Genomic DNA, 22,013 nt, shown 5'->3' with positions numbered 1-22,013 from the left:
GAAGGGCAGTGACAACTCTTTCCTGAGTCCCTGCCCCTGAGCGCAAAGTGCTTAGGAGAAATCAGAGACTATGTGGTTTGTGTGCTTCTGCCCTTGAGGCAGCAATAGATGGGATGGTAGGGGGAGGGAGAATGGAAGGAGGAAAGTGGTGATGCTCTTTCCTACCACCTGGAGAAACCTAGAACATGATCCACTCCCATAATTCAGGGAAGCGGTGAGTTACCACCACCCCTTGAGCCACCAAACCTGCAAAGCTAACCCATAAAGTAGCAAAGGCTTGGGGAGAGAGAATTGCTGGCCCATACTGGCTCACCTGCTGGTGAGCAAAAATAGGCAGCCAGAGTAGGGAGCCACAAAGGGAGAGGGGCTAGGCAATAGGAGCTCCCCTACTGCCCTATGGCTTTCTTCTGACTCTGCAGCAGCCATGATGATGGGCCAAGAAAACCCACACACCTTGTTCCACACAACAGACTGCTTAGACTCTAAGAGGATTACTGCCATGAAAAGCAACAAGGGAGAGAGAAAGTGACAAAAGAAACTGTAGAGAAAACTGGGAGCAGGCCTAAAGAAAACAAGGAAAGCTTTTGGGTCTCTACCACCTTCCCCAAAAAGAAAAAGTTCATGCAGGTAGGAAAGGCAGGGTTTTTCCCTGCTCAGAATTCCTGGTTAAACCTAAGAATAAGAAAAATCCCCTGGACTTGCAGCATCAGTATGTATCCAAGTGCCTCACCAGCACAAGCCCCCCTCCCCCCAAGGTTAGCCTTCTGGCACAAGAAATTGCCTTCCAGTTCAATCCCCCCTCCCACCCCCCACTCCCAACCAAAGGGCATCTTCCTGTGGTTTCCCACTTCTCCTCAGAGACAAAGATCCTAGCAGAGTACCCACATGGTATAGTCAGGTACCAAGGGGCACAATGCCAGACAGTCTATCAGACCAGGGGATGGGCAGCCAACTTCAGATCAAAGAGAGAGAGAGGCTTAGTGTAAAAACCAATGTCATTTCAGCAGGAAAGTAGAGGGTAAGTGGTGAGAGGGACTCCTACTGGCGCACCTTCCCGGGGACGTAGTTCCTGTCAATTGCCTCCTCCTGTAGGAACATGTGTAGGCAGCGTTCGTTCTGAGCCAGTGGGTGCCCAGCAATTCTATAAAGAGACCAAGATGGTTATCGGTAATATTTGAAATCAGAGAACATTAGCAGAGGGGTGGGAGTGCAGACAGGGGAGCAAGGGCAAGGTCAGCCTTAAGGTTTGAACCACTGTAGGTCAGCAGTAGGGTACTACCTCAACCCTAATAATGTAAAGGGGAAGGGAGATAGAAGGACAAGGTACAGAAATGTCTAGATACAATGGTTAACATGCAGGGCTCTTTCAGGACCAGAATTTTGCTCAGTTTCACTGTCCAGTCAGCCCACCACACAATCAGCACTACATCACAGTAGCCATTACAAAAGATGAGGTAGACAAAACAGAAAACCCATAATGGAAAAGTAACAAATAGGGTCTCCTGGGAAATGGGCTTACTTGTTAATAAACTGTTCAAGGCCCTGCCTCCTTTCTTCAATGAAAGATTCCTCAAAGATCCCTTCATCTCCTCGGAAAGGGAGCTGCCGCTTCAAAGCTTTCCCAGGCAGTGGTGGTACTACAATCTGTAGGGAGATGCAATATATCACCCCATGGAAAAAGGAAAAAGAGCAAATGTGATGGTAAAGCACTGTATACCTCATCTATTCATATCTTTCTTTCTTTTTTGTGGTACTGGGGATCCAACTGGGGGCCTTGAGGATGCTTTACCACTGAGCTACATCCCCAGACCCTGTATACCTCATTTCTTATGGGCATAGGGTCCATCCTGTCCCAAGCCCAGTAACTTACAAAAACTAAGACTATAAGAACAGTCAGAATAGCTCATATTGATCTGACTGTTTTTGTGGAAAGATGATTTTACCATCTCAAAAGAAAGGAAATAAAGTCCAAGTACTCCTACCTTTCCTTAACAAACCACCACCATTCAAGAATTTAGCTGGGTCTTTCCTGACACTTTATTTTACATTTTTAGTACCTATAAGGGGTTATTTTGTACAACTTTACTAGCCACCAAGTGAAGTAATATTTTTTTAATTCTCTTAGCCGGGCACAATGGTGCACACCTGTAATTCCAGCAACTTAGGAGGCTAAGACAGGAGGGTTACAAGTTCAAGGCCAGCCTCAGCAACTCAGCAAGGGTCTAAGCAACATAGCAAGACCCTGTCTCAAAATATGAGATAAAAAGGGCTGAGGGTGTAGCTCAGTGGTAAATTGCCCCTGGGCTTAATTCCCAGTATCAAAAACTAAACATAAGAAAACTAAAATTGTCCTAAACTTACCTCCTGCAGTTTCAAGGGGTATTCCCATGCCAAATATATTGACATTTGGTAGATAAAAGTGTATTCATTCTGTCCATTCCCTTCAAGATTTTATAGACTGTGCTTATGCCCTTTCAGCTTACGTAGATCTCCTCTGAAGGTACCTCACATGGAATGGGCCATACCTTACTATCTCGCTCCAGCTCATTTTTCAGCCACTCAAAGTCACTGTAGCGCCTCCGTACACAGGACTCTTTCAGCTTAAAGATAGGTAGGTTTGTCTACAGGGAAGAAAGAATGAAAAGAGATAGTAAATATTATTCAACCTGGCTACTGTCAGAACCATTGGACAGGTCCCGATTAAGAAATCTCCTATGGACCATGCACCTTTAAAGCTTCAAACTACCACCAGGTGAATATCAACCCTTACCACATACAACCATGCTACAACTAGTAATCAGAAGTCCCTTGCTGGTGCTGGGGAGTAAAGAGAACTTGCCTAGCATGCCTGAGGCCCTAAGTTCCATCCCCAGAAATGCAAAAAAAAATAAAAAATAAAAATAAATCACTTGTTGCTTAGAATTTATCCTATAGACTTGCGGTCACATGTAAATATGTAAATATAAGTTTTCACTGCATTTTATTGTTTATAATAATAATGTCCATCAACAGGCAATTGATGAAAAAGTCATGGTATACCTGATAATGCAATACTATACAACCAAGAAAAGAATGTGAAAGATCTATATGTGCCAGTTTGGAAAAATATTAAGTGGTGGGCTGGGGTTGTGGCTCAGCTGCAGAGCGCTTGCCGAGCACATGTGAGGCCCTGGGTTCGATCCTCAGCAACACATAAAAAATAAAAATAAATAAATAAAATTAAGATATTGTGTCCAGGGCTGGGGATGTGGCTCAAGCGGTAGCGCGCTCGCCTGGCATGCGTGCGGCCCAGGTTCGATCCTCAGCACCACATACAAACAAAGATGTTGTGTCCGCCGATAACTAAAAAATAAATAATAAAATTCTCTCTCTCTCTAAAAAAAAAAAAAAAAAGATTAGTTCTTCCCTTTCATGAGAACATTGCTTCTGGTCCTAACTTTTAAAAAAAAAAAAAAAAAAAGATATTGTGTCCAACTAAAAAATAAATATTAAAAAATTGTTTTAAAAAAAGAAAAATATTAAGTGGTAAAATCAAGGTACAGAAATGTTTAAAAAGGGATATATTTGTGTGTATTTATATTAACACAATATTTATGAAAATATACTGGTAACAGTGATTGGCTTTGGGAGTAACAGAAAAAGGGAATGGGTAAAAAAGACATTGTTCGTTATAAAATTTATCATGTGCACATATTACATTTTCCATTTAAAAATGTATCGAAGCTCCATGAAAAGAGATATGCACCTGCAAGTTATACCTCCCTCCGCTTTTCCCATTCAAATCCTTTCCATTCTATAAGTCCTACCTCAACCTTAACAACATCCAGAAAATCTTTCCCAGCAATAACAGCTGAATATATTGGTATCTCTCCCCTCTGTATTCCTCTGACACTTATACTTAAATATCACCTGATATGCTACTTTATAAATCATGTTTATCTTGTCTACCTAACTAAATTATGAGCTCATTAAGATCAGGAACCACGGATACTTCTGCATCTCCCAAAATGCAAGTTACTTAATAAATACTCAATTGATTAATAGAGATCCTGTGTATCTATTTATCACCTCCTTACTTACGAAATGCAGAAGAAATAGCCATTACATAAGATGGCTTACCATAACTTGCTCACTGGCATAAACTAGCTCATTCCACATCTTTTTAAAAAATATTTTTTAGTTGTAGACGGACACAATACTCCCATTTAATTTATTTATCTATTTTGATATGGTGCTAAGGACCAAACCCAGTGCCCCACACTTACAAGGCAAGGGCTCTGCCACTGAGCCAAATCCCAGCCCAGCTCATTCCCACATCTTAACCATTAAGAAGATTCTTGGGCAGAGGGGGGCAGCGGGGGTGGGGGGGGGCGGCTGGGGTTGTGGCTCAGTGGTAGAGCGCTCGCTTCGCACATGCGAGACCCTGGGTTCAATCCTCAGCACCACATAAAAGTAACCAAGTGAACTAAAGGTATTGTGTCCAACTACAACTAAAAAATAAACATTAAAAAAAGAAGAAGATTCTCCAGGTTCTAGTGACAACAGGAACCCCTGACAAACAAAAAGACCTGATCTTTACTCCCATCTATAATTTCTAAATAGAAATGGTCAACCACAAGCCAGGCATGATGATGTACACCTATAATCCCAGTAATTAGGTAGGCTGAGGCAGGAAGATCGCAAGTTCAAACCCAGACTAAGCAACTTAAGAGAGGCCATAAGCAAATCAGTGAGACCCTGTCTAAAAATAAAAAGAGCGGGGGATTTGGCTTAGTGGTTAAGTGTCCCAGGTTCCATCTCTGGTACCAAAAACAAAAAAAAGGTCAACCATATTATTATTAATTTTGACCAGATTTCCTGCCAGCCAATTCAGATAGTGAATGTATAATAAAAGGAAATAATTATTTCCTTTCTCTACAGCTGTCTATGTGCAAGAAAAGACCATCTCCCATCTCCCATCTCTACTAGTGAGTTACACAGTCCTTACAACATCAAGCTTTGTAATATAGGTCATTGAAAGTCAAATAACAAATGACATAAGTTACAACTTTGCCCAGTATCTTCAAAGTACAAGGAGTGTCAATGGGTTGAAATGGAGTGAGATACCCACAAAGTAATATTTTCTCATCTAACCCATTCTTTAAAAGAATAAATGAGGGAGCTGGGATTGTGGCTCAGTGGTATTATAGTGCTTGCCTTGCACATGTGAGGCACAGGGTTTGATATTCAGCAACACATAAAAAAATAAATAGATCATATAAAGGTATCGTGTCCATCTACAACTAAAAAATTAAAATTAAAAAAAAGAATAAATGAAGGCTGGGGTTGTGGCACAGCAGTAGTGCTCACCTAGCATGTATGAGACACTGGGTTCAATCCTCAGCCACCACAGAAAAATAAATAGAATAAAGGTATTATATCCATCTACAACTAAAAAAAAAATCATAAAAGAATAAATGAGCTGGGTATGGTGGTGCATGCCTGTAATCCCAGTGGCTCAGGAGGCTGAGGCAGGAAGATCGTGAATTCAAAACCAGCCTCAGCAATTTAGTGAGGCCCTAAGCAACTTAGCGAGACCCTGTCTCTAAATAAAATATAAAAAGGACTGGGAGTGTGACTCAGTGGTTAAGCAACCATGGGTTCAATTCCCAGTACCAAAAAAAAAAAGAATAAATGATAAACTGGAAATTGGTTTATCCAGAAAGGGGAATTTCTGGAAAGCAGAGGAGGGAGAGAGACTTAGTTTTTACAACATACCTTTTAATTTTGTACTGTGTACATATATTAACTATTCAAAATAAACCATTATAGGAAAAGTTATCAGAATCCTTTAAGAGAAAAGGCCCTATAGTATCATATGATTCTATACTTCAACCAGAGTTCATTAGGAATACTGTGATTCTGGACTGGGTTTGTGATTCTGGCTCAGAGGTAGAGTGCTTGCCTAGCATGCATGAGACACTGGGTTCGATCCTCAGCACTACATAAAAAAAATAAATAAAGATATTGTGTCCACCTATAACTAAAAAATAAATATTTTAAAAAATTAAAAAGAAATACTGTGATTCCCCAAACAGTAGGACCTTAACTAGTAGGTGTTCATAGAAGGCAACAAAGGACCAAATTAAAAAAAGAAAGAAAGAAAGAAAACTGAGTATATTCTTCCAAAGCACAGGCACATGAACCACTACCATTTTTTGGACTTCTTCCTTTGACTCACAAAAAACTATTATTTCTCTACCCCCACAGGATAGAGACAGTAATGCCCTTTCATCTCAACATCTCCCCATCTAAGAAAAAGGCTACTACATACTAGGGATAGTCCACCAGCTCCAACCTACAAATTATATAAGGGAGGCAGGACTGTGTAGCACAGGATATTGAGAGTCCTTTGGCTCTGACCAACACAAAACCAAGGGAAAGGAAAGAAAGAAGCAAAGTTCAAGTCCACAGGACAACTAACATTGAAGATATTCCATATATATCATGAGAGGCCACCATGAAACCCCTCTAGTCTCCCCAATGGGAGCAGGACTCCTTCCCAAACAAAATGAAAGAGAATAGATTCAGCAACACTTATTATGTAGTGTTGGTTGGTGGTAAAGGGCAGTGGAGAGCATGTATTTAGCATGTACAAGGCCAGAATTCAATGCCCAGCACCAGAAAACAAAATAAGTAAAAACAAATGATCTTATCAATTTTTTTGAAAAAATAAAGGAGTTCAATAGAATATTCAGCTGGGAATTGTAGTACATGCCTGTAACTCCAGCAAGTTGGAAAGTCAAGGTGGGAGGACCCAAAGTTTGAGGAAAGTCTAAGCAGATTAATGAGAAGACCCTGTCTCAAAATAAAATCAAAAAGGGACTGGGGAGGTAGCTCAGTGCTACAGCACCTGTGGGTTCAATCCCCAGTACTACAAAAAAAAAGTCTATACAACCACACAAATTAACATGGGCAATACAATATTCAAACTCACAGAACAAGGATCCACCATCAATTCTGTCATTATTATACAATAAGAAACTGGAAAGGTTGGGCATGATGGCACATGCCTGTAATCCCAAAACTTGGGAGGCTAAAGCAGGAAGATCGAAAGTTTGAGGACAGCCTCAGCAGTTTAGGGAGGCCCTCAACAATTTAGCAAGACCCTATCTTAAAATTAAAAAATAAAATAAAAAGGACTAAGAATGTAGCTCACTGGTAAAGAGCCCCATGAGTTCAATCTCTAGTACCAGAAAAACAAACTATGAAGGGACTGATGATAAGCTTTCTGAGTAGAAAAATTTTGCATGTGAAATGTTTTCAAATAAGTCATGCCAAAGAGACTAAAGTATGGTGGGAAAAGCATGGGCTTCCACATGGGTTCCAATTCCAGCCCTACCAATTATATTTATTTGTATTTAGGCAAGATACTTAAACTGCATTCCACCTTAGTTTCCCATTTGTAAAATGGGATTTGTTTGGGAGGTGGGTACTAGAGATAGAATCTAGGGGTGCTCTACCACTGAGCTATATCCCAGACCCTTTTTTGTTGAGACAGGGTCCCACTTAGTTGCCAAATTTGTAATCCTGCCTCAGTCTCCAGAGTCACTGGGATTACAGGCATGTGCCACCACACAGTATTTTGCAAGGATTAAGGTTGAAATTAAAATTAGTTCAGTGTCTGGAACATAGCACTCATTAGATGAACAGTCTTTGTTATTAGAATACCTAGCAGATAGCTATGTCATCCATACTTCCTAAAGCTCTTAGATAATATATCAAGGCAATGTCTCCAAAATCCCACAGCAGAGTCTTTATACTGAACAAGTTAAGTCCATCTCCCTCAGGTAATTATGTTCTCCACTACTAACAGTTCCCTGTTTCTATCATGTTTTAAAGGACCTAAATTTCATTCTTTCCCAGAGAGATTATTTCGAATAGTTCTTATCTAGCTGGGCATGATGGCATATGCCTGTAATCCCAGCAACTCAGAAGGTTGAGGAAGGAGGATCACAGTTCAAAGTCAGCCTCAGCAACTTAGGGAGGCCTTAGCAACTTAGTGAGACCCTGTTCCAAAATAAAAAATGAAAATGGTGGGGGCTGGGCTTGTAGCTCAGTGGTAGAGTACTCACTTTGCATGTGGAAGGCACTGGGTTCGATCCTCAGTACCACATAAAAATAAAATAAAGGCATTGTATCCATCTACAAATAAAAATAAAATAAATATTTAAAAATGAAAATGACTGGGGATGTGGCTCAGTGGTTAAATGCCCCTGGGTTCAATCCCCAGTACTGAAAAAAAAAAATCCTTATCTATATAAGACTATAAAACAAGTGTTTCTCATGCTTTGCTATTTACATTTCTTTCTTCAGTTTGGACTTTGCCAACTTGGAATTTGGAGATCATTTCTCAATGAGATTTCAAAGCCCAGACAGGAGGCCACACTTTCTCATTCAATTCACTTACTCAAAAATAAAAGCATTGGCCTGGGAGCCATGGTGCACGCTTGTAATCCTAGAGACAGGAGAATCACGAGTTCAAAGCCAGCTTCAGCAATGGCAAGGTACTAAGAAACTCAGTGAGACCCTGTCTCTAAATAAAATACAAAATTGGGCTGGGGATTTGGCTCAGTGGTTGAGTGCCCCTGAGTTCAATCCCTGGTACCAAAAAAAAAAAAAAAATGCTGGGCTGGTGTTGGGGCTCAGTGATAGAGTGCTTGTTTCACATGCGTAGGGCACTGGGTTCAATCCTCAGCACCACATAAATAAAAAAAATAAAGGTATTATGTCCATCTACAACTAAATTTTAAAAAAAATGAAAGCATCATACTTTCAGGTCTTCAACGCTATTTGAGGAGGATGCTATCCATAGAGAACACTCTGGCTCTCTAGACTGAGATGAAAATATAAGGAAAACTAGAAAATGGTTCTTGAACTTTTTCACCTATAACCACTTCAACTGAGGGAAAAAACCCTTCAAACCATATACTTTATCTGCACATTCCAACCTTGCACTGTGGACTAAGCACTAGAGAATAAAGTCCTCTGTAGTGCACATTGGAAGAAGCCACTCCTGGGGTAGTCCTGAAATGTCATGTATTAAGGTAACTACAGACCAGGGTCAGAATCCAAAAGGTTAATATACGACAGAAAAGGCAAATAGCCATTCATGTAAAGAGAACCCATGTGAGAGCCAACAAATATTGAAGCAAACATTCTGAATACTTCAATTCTAAAGGATCAGCACAGATGAGAGCTGCAACTGACAATCCACCAATCCCAGTGCAGGGCCAGGTTCACGGTGAGGCACAGCATGTGGTACCTGAGAAAACTTAAGCATAAAACATTTCTCTCCTTCAGATGTTAATCCTAGACAAGTCAGGAAAGTACTTAGTCTCAAGGAGACTCTCTATTTGGCCTCCACAAACCCACTGTATGCCCTTCCTGGAGTCTATTTCCCCTTTAATCCAAGGCTTTGCTTAGCCCCGTCATCCCAAAGAGACCTCATTAGGAAGAAGCCCAGCCTTTCTGCCCTCCCTCTTCAGATTTCCCACAACCTAGTTTAGTTATGGGACCCAGCGATAACGCCTAGGCTTTCCATCCCCCAGCTCTCTTCCACCCTCCCTGTCCTTCCTTCTGTCAGTCATGACTATCTACTTGAATTCCTCACTCTAATCTTTTTCCATCTTCCTCACTCTATCCAGCCATGCTTCACTTCTTCCTCGTGGATACTTGTTTTCCCTCATCCCTGTCCGATGTCCCCCTGAGGAGTTTCCAGTATCCTTGGGCCACAACCGAGTGTGCAGATCTCTCTCCAATCCTAGTAAGCCCCTAACCCCTAAATGACCCCTTCAAGCGTCTTCTCCACCTTTGGTTATCCCCATAGCAGCCTCCACCCGTCCCCCCCCCCCCCCGCCCGCCGCCCCGTCCTTCCTCAGCTGTCTCCCTCACCCCGTGACTCACCCGCATGCGAACCTCATAGGTGGTGAAGCGCGCACGGCCCACGCCCACCGTCTGTGGATTAAAGATGTCGATCTCCAGGAAGTTACTTGGCGGCCCGTAAGCATCGGTCAGGTCCTGCGGCTTCGAGTTAAGGCGCCTAGTGTCAGCTACTGCCGTGTCCGACATCTTTCCTAAGGAGAGACTGGGACCGGGAAAGGGGGGGTGGGGGACAGAGGCCAGAGGAAGGAGCGCGCACGGCCCCTCCCGTTTGCAAAATAACCAGCCAACCTACAGACAGCGGCGCCGCGCACACGCACGCGCACAGCACCCCGGCTACGGGCCCTGCGCCCTGCGCCCTGAATAGCGGCCACGCTGACGGCTGCAAATCCCTTACCGAGGAGGCCTCATTCAGACTTCGGGGTGGCATTTATATTGCCCCGGAATCTGCATCTCCAATAGGCACCATCCAATACCCTTCGAAGCACCACAAGCAGGCTCTGCCAATCCTCACTCCTCGACCCAACAAATTGTCTTGTATCGTGTATCAATCAGGAATGGGCACTGCCTCGCAAGCTAGGATCCTACAGTGATAGGCCAAAGCCTTGTGACCTGAATAAGCCGGGTTTTCCGCGAAAATAGAAGGATAGTCTCTGGAGGGTGGGGTTCCAATAATAGTACCAAGAACCTAGAATGCAAACCTGTCACTTATGACACTGATAGTTTCAGTTCACTTCAATTCGTGCCGTACATAATTGAGTACTGAGGAAAGCAGCAAGCCATTAGAATGGAGTTAAAAAAAAAAAAAAAAAAAGATAATTTCTCATTCTCACTTCTCGGGAAAAGTGGGCATACTGTCACCCTTCCCATGCTGCCACGTAGAAGCTAATTCTAGGTGTACTCAGTATCCCATTCTCAGCATATTTAATGGAATTTATTTCATACCTTTTATCTCTATTCTGCAGAACTCCATACTTGGCAATGCTCTAAGATTGCTTGCAACCCATAAGGGAGATAGAATACACATTTACATGAGAAAATATATTAATATTGAAATTTATGAGGCTAATTTACTAAATTACCATATTAAGGGGTGGACAGATGGTAATTTCAGGTCATCTTTCTTCCTCCCTACACCTGCCTATCTCTTCTCAAAAAATATTTCCTATATCATTGATGTCTTAATTTAAACAAAGCACAAAGCCCTATAACTTCAGAATTAAGTTATTTAATTCAATTTAGTTGATAGCTACTAAGCAAGTACTTATCTCCCAAGCACCATGCTAAATACCAAAGATATAGAGTTAAATAAGAGAGTCCCTGCCCTCAAGGAGTTAACATTCTAGCAAGGGAGAAAAGTTAACCAAACTAATACAATGTTACAAATATAAAATAAGCAAATAGTCAAAGTAGTACACAAGACATGTATAATTGGAGGAATTAGAGAAGGTTTCCTGGAGGAAGAAACCTCTTTGTTGCCAGGCCTGCTGGCCCCCCTATAATTCCAACTACTGGGGAGACCAAGGCAGGAGGATCACAGGTTTGAAGCCAGCCTCAGCAACTTAGTGAGGCCCTGTCACAATATAAAAGATAAAAAGGGCTGGAGTTATAGCTCAGTGGTAGGGCACTGGGTTTGTTCCTCAGCACCACATAAAAATAAAATAAAGGTATACAAAAATGGGCTGGGGATGTGACTCAGTGATTGAGTACCCCTAGTTCAATCCCTGGAACCAAAAACAATTTTTTAAATAAAAAGGACTGGAGATGTAGCTCAGTGGAAAAGTGCCCCTGGGTTTTGTCCCCATTACCATTAAAGAAAAAAAATCTCAGTGGTAGATTATGACTTGTCCAGCACACATGAGGACTGGCAAAAAGAAAGAAAAAAGGGAAAGGAAGGAAGGAAGGAAGGGAGGGAGGAAGGGAGGGAGGGAGGGAGAAATCTGAGTTTAAAAGACACAAAGGACAAATAGGAATAAAAATGGGAAAGGAAAACAAATAAAATGGGGAAGGATAATTTCTGGCAGGAGAAGGCATACAAAGTCCTTGTGATAAGAAACAGCAAGATAATTTTAGGCAGTTATCACCAGTTTGAATTATACGATGAAAGTGTTTAGAGAGGTATGGTGACTGGAAATGAGCAGAGGAGAGGGATCCCTTGATATTAACCAAAGGATCATTGCCTTTATCACAGGTAATAGGGAGCCACTGAAGGATCTTGGGAGGAAAATGACATGATCAGATTTATGTTTTTGAAGGATTGTTTTGCAGGTAACATGGAAAATGTATTTGAATTGAATGTGACTACTTATGGAAGTATTTACAAGAGTTAGAATCAGGTGATGATGGTGGGAATGGAGAAAAGAGAAAAGATAGGACAGCGACTGAGAAAATAAAATAGGACTTGTATTAGCTATTTTTTTAAAGAGAGAGCAAGAGAGATAGAGAGAATTTTTTAATATTTATTTTTTAGTTTTTTCGGCGGGCACAACATCTTTATTTTTATGTGGTACTGAGGATCAAACCCAGGCCGCACGCATGCCAGGCGAGCCCACTACCACTTGAGCCACATCCCCAGCCCTTGTATTAGCTATTTTGATAGTATAGTCTAGGACATATATGTGTGAACCATGAATTGAGGCTGATAGTGTTTAAATCCTGCTTCCCAGCTGTATAACCTTGAACAAGTTATATAGTTTTCCTCATCTGTAAAGTGAAAATCTTAAGATGAAAATCTACCTCTGAGGCTGTTGTGAGAATTTGAAATAAAATATTACATATGCAAGCCAATAAGTGTTTAGTAACAGCTATTATTACTATTGGAGGTAGGGAAGAGGGAAGAAATTGAAGATGACCCCTAGGTTTCTGACTTACATAACTAAGTACTATCAATTAAAATTGGAATTACAGAAAGAGTAGTAAGTTTAGGAGGGAAGACAATGAGTTTAGTTGAAATAAATCAGGCTTGTTTGTAGGGCATCCAGGTGGAGATGTCCAGCTAACAGTTGAAAATACTTGCCTGGAGCTTCAGGGCATGGTCATGGTTATAGATAAAGACTTGGGAGTCACCAGCACATAGTACAGAAAGAAAAATGTGAAGAGGCAAGGACTGAAATTTTAAAAGTTGGTGAGATCATGCAGTTCTGGTGAAAATGTGAATCCCAGCAATCTTTCTAGGGAGCAGATTGGCAGTACATTTAAAAAACAAAACTTTTTTTTTTAATATTTATTTTTTAGTTTTCGGCGGACACAGCATCTTTGTATGTGGTGCTGAGGATCGAACCCGGGCCGCACGCATGCCAGGCGAACGCGCTACCACTTGAGCCACATCTCCAGCCCCCAAAACAAAACTTTAACTTCAAGAAAACTTGTAATGCTGGTTGTTGTTGGAGAGCAGACTTAGAGAAAAGGAGTCTTGGATGGCAAAGAGAGTTCTTTTTCTCTTATTATGTTTAAGTACTTTTTTAGTTTAAAAATATTTAATGTTATATGCAGAAATCTTTGACTCAAAATGTTCAGTTCCAACAAGTTATCATGAAGAAATAAATGGATAATTACACAAAGGTAACAGCATAAGGATCTTGGTAGTTTTTTTTTATTTCTGTTTTTGTACTAAGGATTGAACCCAGAACTTCATGCATGCTAGGTAAGTGCTCTACCACTGAATTACATCCTCAGCCCTTGTTATATTTATTTTTTTGAAACAGGGTCTCACTAAGTTGCTCAGGCTGCCCTCCAACTTGTGATACTCCTTCCTCAACCTCCTGAGGAGATGGAATCACAGGTGTGTGCCACTATGCCTGGCAGGACCTTGGTTTTAAGAATAAATTGTCTTCTAATTTGTGAATTTGTTGTTATGCTGGTTGAGATCCAGGCTGGTCTCCAATTCCTGGGCTCAAGTACATACGTCATATCTCAGCCTCCCTAGTAGTTACAGGCATAGGACACTAAGCCCAGTTTGTGAATCTGTTTATATTATAGATAGTAGTTTGTATTTTACAAGGCATTACATCTCAAGTCACTTTCATCATAAAACCCAGTCTGTTATATAAATGGACAAATTCAGGATTCTCCTATATATTCATTTAAAATAATGTTCAAGGCCAAGAGTGTAGCTCAGTGGTAGAGCATATGTTTATCATACAAGGCTCTGGGTTCAATCTCCAGCACCAAACATAAAATAAGGTTCTATACCTGTTGATATGGAATCATGTCTGTGAAAAAGTGAAAGAAGCTGGTAAAAATATCATAGCATGGGTGCTGGGGTTGTGGCTCAGTGGTAAAGCACTTGCCTAGCACATGTGAGGCACTAGGTTCAATCCTCAGCACCACATAAAAATAATTAAATAAGACAAAGGTATAAAAAATTATAGCATGATATCATTTATATTAATGTATATGATATGTGTGTATATATGTATATACATATATAAATTATATATATTATGTATGTATGTATGTATATAGAGAGATTGTAGTGCTAAGGCTTAAAACTAGGGCCATGCACATGCAAGACAACCACTCTACCACTGAGCTGCATCCCCACCCCCATATATATAATTTTATTTTTTTGTACTTGGGATTGAACCCAGGGACCCTTTACTACTGAGCTATATCCCAAGTCCTTTTTATTTTTTCATTTTGAGACAAGGCATCACTAAATTGTTAAGGGTGGCTTTGAACTTGGGAATCTCCTGTCTTGGCCTCCCAAGTCACTGAGATTACAGGTGTGCACAATTGCACACCTTTTTTTACTTTTTAAAATCTGGAAGCATGTTCGTGAAAAAGATAATGATGGTTTCCTCTGGGATTTCAGTTGGATTTTGCATTTTTATTTATCATTTTCTAAAGGATCTGACTCTTTTTTCTGTGCTTTGGGTCATATCAAAGCCTCATACATGGTAGGCAAGCACATTGCAACTGAGCTACATTTCCATCCCCTAGGATCCACCCTTTTGTGTGGGTGTGTTGAGGATCAAACCCAGGGCCTCACACTTAACAGGCAAGTGCTCTATCACTGAACCACATGCTCAGCCAGGATCTGACTTTTTTTTTTTAAACAATGGATATATATTCTGTTGTTTTGTTTTGTTTCTGTGGTGCTGGGGATCAAGCCCAAGACTTACATTCTTTTTTTAATCAGAAAAAAAAAAATAAAACCATTTCCATTTGTGAAAAATATTAAAGGACAGATAAAGGAAGAAATGTTTATAAAGAGAGTGGTCATAAAGGTAGAAAAGAGAACTAGGGGATGATAGTGATCTGTAGGCAAGGGATTTAAAGTTTCCAGAAGGAGCAAGTAGGTGGTTAACTGTGTTTACGCTAGTAGAAAGGTCAAAAAAAGATAATCCCTGAGAAATGTTCACTGGGTTTGACAATTACCTAAATGAGAGCAACTTTGGTATAGTCAGATACTCAACTTTGGTAGAGTAGAACCCAGATACAGTGGATTGAGAACTGAATCTGAGAAGCAGAAATATTTAGTAAAGAAATTGTTTTGAGCAGCTTGCCTAAGAAAGGATTGTAGTAGCTAGAGAGCAATGCATTGTCAAAGACAGGTTTGTTTGTTTGTTTGTTTGTTCTTAAGGATAGGAGAGATTAAAATGTGTTTAACAGCTGGAGGGAATGAAAGTAAAAATTTGAATTTTTAGGTGAGTGAAAAGATAAGGCTTAAAATCAAAGAGCCCCAGGAGAATTGTGTTAGTTAAATTCACAATGAGGTGTAAATAACCTATCCTTGGTCTTTAAAAGAAAGGTTTGATAAGATAGAAAAAGGAAAAGAGTAAAAGGTATTGGGCTAATTAAATCATTTGCAATAATAAGGTAATAACAGCTGTTAACAAGTGCCCCCAGACAGACAGACAGACACACAGACACAGAGACAGACAGACACACACACACACACACACACACACACACATGCACACACCTTTTTGTTTTTCATGGGAGGCACACAGTTACCAAGTGTTACTGGCCAAAGCATAGTTATCCTTTAGACTTCAATTCATCTCCTACCCACACACCCACCCCAACCCACCTCACCACCACCACCACCATCCCGCCACCACCACCACCATCACCACCACCACCACCACCATCACCACCATCACCACCACACACACGGTGTAGCCAGTCAAATCCCTTGGCAAACAGGTAGCATCAGAACTTTGATGTCTGTTGTCCCTAATATTGCATTTCCTTGACCATATTTATTCTTTGTCAAAAGAAGTCAAGAATAGGGGAAAATGAGAAATAAAGATTTAGGATCCTTATATTGGAAGGGATCTCTTTTAGTTTGTTATCCTGCCCACAGGCAATACTGTACCTTAATCAGACAGACACCTATCCATCTTCCAGCCCTTAAATTTCTCCCTGAAGGAGATTTCACAAGCTCTGAATTAGTGTTATGCAATCATACCGACAAGAAATTTTTTTTTATACTCTATTCAGACTGTCCCAAGGAAATGGCAAATCAAAAGTCCCTGGAATTTGGGTGCTTGTGTTCTTAGGAGCAGGGGACTAGAACTATAGTCTGGGTGTAAAACAAGTTAATGCAGTAATGAAAACAAAAAAGCAGCTTTCATACATTCTGTATTCTAGGGGATCTAGAGTTGAGCTGCCTTTCTATGGAGCCCCGCTTTTTCCACACACACCCATCCAGCTGCCTTTTACCATTAGTGACTTCCCTTCTTGAATTCATTTAACCCTAATTTCACCTGGCGCCTCCCTAGGGATAGTCTCTACTTTCAACTAAATCCCGTCTGAAAGTTGTCAGTTCCCTCCCTGTGCTGATGAAAAGCTCTTTAAACATTCAACTTGTCTACTTAAGTTGGCGATTGTATTTATGTTACCAAAGTATCTCTGGATCGCCTAGGGGTGAGGACAATCTGAGAAACAGTGGAGTGACCTAAGTGTATGAGTATCTGTGCATGTTTATGGAGGTTGCTAAAGACCTAGGCCATCAGCTGACAAGAGTTTGGCCTCCAGCTTCCACAGAGGTATTCATAAATTATAGAATTAATTATCTAGTGACAGTAAGACCTGGAAAGATAATAATATTGTAATTAGCCAGGCTTTTTCCCTTAATAAAAACTAACACTTGTTGAACATTTATTACATGCCATGCTCTCTTTTAAACACTTTATGTATTTCAATTCAGTAAATCCTCAAAACAGGGGCTGTGGTATAGCTCAGTGGTAGAGAACTTGCCTAGCATGCATGAGGCCCTAGGTTCCATCACAGCACCATACAAAAAATCTTCAAAACAGCCCTATGAGAGAGGTACAATTTTTTCCTGTACTGGGGATTGCACCAGGGGTACTCTACCACTGAACTACTTCCACAGCCCTTTTTATTTTTTTATTTTGTGATGGGGTCTTGCTAAATTGCCCAAACTGGCATTAAACTTGTGATTCTCCTGCCTCAGCCTCCCAAGTCACTCTGATTATAGGCATGTGCCACCATGCCAGAGCCTAGGTACTATTTTTATGTCTGCAGTGTGCTGATAAGGCAGAGACATATTAAGCAACTTGCTGAAAATTATACAGCTAATAAGTGGCAAAGTTGGGATTTGAATCCAGATAGTTTGATTTTTGAGCCCAAGCTTTTAACATACCTCTCAGGGAAAAATAGCTGTGTATGTCACCTAAAGCAGGGAAGATGGGGGGCGGGCAGAACATTAGGAAAAAAAACAGAAAGAGAAAAAAAATTCTTGCTGTGGGAAAGGGTAGAATGACACTAACAACTGCTCAGTAACACTCTGGTATAAACCGCTTACTGCTGCCTGGATATTTTTCTGTTTGGTCTTTAGCCTGAAACTGTTTTTGTTGAATTCTGTCACCTTAACAACTATGAGAACTTCAAGCTTATTTAATTTCTGCCCATCCTTCAAAGCCCAGTGCAGTTTCCACCTCTTCCATAAAACCATCATATCCATCTAGTCTACAGTAATCTGTACTTTTTAAAAATTTTTTACACTTATTGTCTGTAATGTTCATTTGGCTCTGACTCACATTCTTATTTAGCCTTGTGTGCATATATGTCTCATCTTACCAACCATATTGAAAACTCCCTAAGGGAAGGGACTAAAACTTACGTTTCTCTTGCATCCTCCATAATTCCTAGCATTGTGCATAGCAAATAATAGGTACTCAGTAAATATTTGTTGGTTGACTGATTGACTAGAAAAGGTCAGAGACTGCATCAAATCTTGGTTTACTCCCACATCATTTAGTGAAGAACTATGTGCTCACTGTGTACTCAATAAGATTTAATAATATTATAAAATAATTCAAAAAGCTTTATGGAGTTTCTACAGTGTGCAGAGAATAGTGCTGTGTGAATAGAAATTAAATAAAAGACAGCTTCTAACTTTAAAGAGCTTAGCTTGGTTCTCCGGGAAGTTTTCTCTTACTTCAGTGCACACCACCCCCTTTCTCTGAATTCCTACTGCATTTTTATTTAAACTGGGGATTGACTTCAGGGACACTTTATCACTGAGGTATATCCCCAGTGATTTTTAAGTTGTTGTTGTTGTTTGAGACAAGGTCTTGCTCAATTGCTGAGACTGGCTTTAAAATTTTGTTGTTTCTGCTTGCACCACCCAAGTAGCTGCACCGTGCTAGGCTCCTGTTGCATTTGAAGTCAGGACAAGATATCTCTCAATTGTTCAGTTTCCCTCAATTTTTTTAAAACTGAATTTTTTTTTATATTTATTTTTTAGTTGTAGTTAGACACATGCCTTTATTTAATTTATTTATTTGTATGTAGTGCTGAGGATCAAACCCAGGGCCCCACACATGCTAGGCAAGCACTCTACCACTGAGTCACAACCCCAGCCCCTGATTTCCCTCAATTTTATTGTGAACTCCTCCAAGGAAGTGAGTGGCACTGTGCTGGAAACATGATAAAATCACAGTATTGGAATGGTCTTTAGAGTCTTTCCTATAGTTAAACTCCCTGCCCAATACCCAATGCAAAGATCCCTTTTGCAAAAACCTGGACACAGTTCTTATTTAACTCTGTGTTTTCAGTGTCAGAATTAAGTGAAATAGAAACACACAGGAAGAGGAGTGGGTTCAGAAGCAAGGCAATAAGTTGTATTTTCACTACATGCAGTTTAATATCATCATTGGACAACCGGGAAGAGACTATTAACTGAAATGCAAATCTCAATTTGAAGGGAGAGGTCAAGCTGAAGATAGAATTGGGAATCTTGAGCATGGAAGGTAGTAGAAATGCTAAGATTAAGACTGTCAAGGGCTGGGATTGTGGCTCAGTGGTAGAGCGCTTGCCTGGCACGTGTGAGGCACTGGGTTCGATTCTCAGCACCACATGAAAAATAGATAAATAAAATAAAGACATTGTGTTAATCTACAACAAAATATTTAAAAAGACTGCCAAGGATGGGCTAGGGGTGTACCTCTAGAGTCATTGCCCAGCATGTGAGAGACCCTGGGTTCAACCCCCACCCCAGTGGGTGGAAAGAGAGAGATAGAAAGAAAAAAAGAGGAGACTGCTAAGAACATAGACTCTGAGAATTCCTCTACTTGGAAAATAAAAGGAGAAATCAATGAAGTGGGAGAACAATGGGAAGGCAAGAAGACGTTGGCCACCAGAATCAATGGGTCAATGGAGGAGGAAGCAGAAAAATTAAAGAGACTGGGACTAGGGGTACAGCTCAGTGGTAGAATATTGACCTTGCTAGAGTGAGTTTCTGGGTTCCATCTCCAACACCACAAAAAAAAAAGTTAATTTTTGGTGATTAAGAAGCCAGACCTTTGACTTTTTTTTGCTGGAAATAGAACTCAGGGCCTTACATTTCCAGCTCCAGCCTTTTATTTTATTTTATTTACTTATTTGACATGATCTCCCTTAAGTTGCTCAGAATGTCCTCGAATTTATGATTTTCCTGCCTCAGCCTTCTGAGTCACTGTGATTACAGGCATATGCCAACACTCTATGCCTGGCTTATTTTTGCACATTTTTTTAAATTCCTAACACCTAGCACAGTGACTGGTTTAATACATGTTTGTTAGATCAATGAAAGAATAGATAGGTAAATTGTAGGTTCTGCTATAATCAGGAAGTGATGGGGGAAAGTAGACAAATTAGACTGTTTTTTTCTCTGAAGCAAGAGGAGACTTGGTGTTTTTATAGAGAAACATTAAGATGAAAAAGAAAGCAGTTGAGGTATATGATATCCACCCCTCAAATATGAAGTAAGTTCATCTGAGAATCTCTCACACAAAAATTCTCAATAGATAACACCTGTAAACTCTGGAAAAGCACACACCCCACCCAACTTGCAAACTACCTGCTAGCTCCAGAAAGTAGACAAAAAGAATATTTCCAGAGGGTAACTGGAATTTGAAATAAGGGATCAGCATGAGGTAAATTTCCCATTTTTTACTTTAGCCTGAGGACAGTCTGCAATCACTGTCCAGACTACTAAAACTCCATTTGAAAACCAGCTTTTTAGCCTGGAGAACCAGAGGACAGAGCATGGGACAACCACAGTGGAAAAATAAGGGGGAACCTCAGAAAGGAGAGACTCTGAAGCCAGTGACTCAGGAGATTGAGGAAGGAGGCTCACAAATTCAAGGCCAGCCTCAACAACTTATTGAGGTTCTAAGCAACTTAAGGAGACCCTGTCTCCAAATAAAAAATAAAAAAGAGCTGAGTGGCTACATCCTCAGTATCCCTGGATTCAGTCCACAGTACTGAGAGAGAGAGAGAGAGAGAGAGAGAGAGAGACCTTGAGAAAAGGAGTTCTAAATTATCTGTATAAACTATTTTCAAGGTGTATTTTGAACCATGAACACATAGAGCAGATTCAAAGCAGTTTTTCCATCTAAGATGGAAAGGACAACATTGAGATCTGAGCTGTCACCCAGTGCAAGCAAGGTAGAGTGCAGTTCAAATCTAACCAAGCTGATGGCCTGTTGAAACCAACATATCCATACTGTTCAAAGAACATAACAAAATCCAGGAGCCCCACAACATAGCATGCACAAAGTCCAGGAAACCCTATCAAATTAATCCATGAAGAATCAGGAAAATGGGATGCATTCTCCAGGGAAAAGACAATGGAGGCCAACCTGGAGATGATGATGCTTAATGAGGAGAGAAAAATACCCTGGTGGTAAACGGAAAAAAAAAAATGAAACCTCAATAGAAAAACAGAAAATGTGAAAAAAAAAACTAAATGGAAATTCTAGAATTAAAAATATAATACCTGAAAGGAGAAATTAACTAGATGGACTTAATTGCAGAATGAAATAACAGAATTCAGAGAACTTGAAGATATACAGGCACAGTGGCACATGCCTATATTCAGGAGGCTGAGGCAGGAGGATCAGATGGAAGCTCAAAGCCGATTTCAGCAATTTAGCAAGACCCTGTCTCAAAACAAAACAAAAAGGTCTGGGGATGAAGTTCAGTGGCAGAGTACTTGCTTAATAAGTGTGAAACCCTGGGTTCACTATAAACTACACTATATAGTAATAAAAATGTCAAATCTGAAGAAGAGATAAAAAGGATGGGAAAAAATTACGGACCAAGCCTTTCAGACCTTCTAAAATACATTTGATTGCAATCCCAAAAGGAGAAGAGTAGCTGGGCAAAAACATTCTTTGAAGCAATTATGATTGAATATGTCTCAAATTTGGCAAAAGGCATACATTTATAGACTCAAGTTCTGTAAAGCTCAAACAGAATAAATATGAAGAAAATTGTACCTACTGGTATCATAATCAACCTGCTGAAAACCAAAGATAAAGAGAAAATCATGAAAGCATCCAGAGAACAACAACATTGCATAATCACCTCAGAAACTATGGAAACTAGAAGACCACAGGAAAACATCTCTAAATTGTTGGGAAAAAAGTATTGTCAACCTGGAATTCTATGTTAAATTACAACAACATTTAAGAATCAAAACAAAATAAAAACATTTTCAGATAAAATTCTCTTGATAACAGGGCATAGTGACGCACGCCTATAATCCAGCAGCTCCGGAGGCTGAGGCAAGAGGATCCTGAGTTCAAAGCCAGCCTTAGCAAAAGCAAGGTGCTAAGCAACTCAGTGAGTCCCTG

The 22,013-nt window shown here is 40.3% G+C and overlaps 1 protein-coding gene across 2 annotated transcripts; it reads right to left on the bottom strand.

The window, feature by feature from the left end:
- Positions 1–821: 821 nt before the first annotated feature.
- Positions 822–10,203, bottom strand: Snx12 (sorting nexin 12). Of its 2 annotated transcripts, none has more exons than XM_077107090.1 (4): positions 9,946–10,203; positions 2,526–2,621; positions 1,520–1,644; positions 822–1,141 (listed from the first exon to the last, which is right to left on the bottom strand). In XM_077107090.1, exons 1-4 carry the CDS (start codon positions 10,108–10,110, stop codon positions 1,039–1,041), a joined length of 489 nt encoding a protein of 162 aa, XP_076963205.1. In that variant the 5' UTR covers positions 10,111–10,203; the 3' UTR covers positions 822–1,038. The 2 variants fall into 2 exon arrangements, with proteins under 2 accessions (XP_076963205.1, XP_076963206.1); XM_077107091.1 differs by having other exon boundaries at positions 9,958–10,203.
- Between the last annotated feature and the right edge of the window lie 11,810 nt (positions 10,204–22,013).

The sequence above is a fragment of the Callospermophilus lateralis genome, chromosome X (genome assembly GCF_048772815.1).
Source record: "Callospermophilus lateralis isolate mCalLat2 chromosome X, mCalLat2.hap1, whole genome shotgun sequence".
Taxonomy (NCBI): Eukaryota; Metazoa; Chordata; class Mammalia; order Rodentia; family Sciuridae; genus Callospermophilus; species Callospermophilus lateralis.
This window is presented reverse-complemented; position numbering and strand designations above follow the sequence as displayed.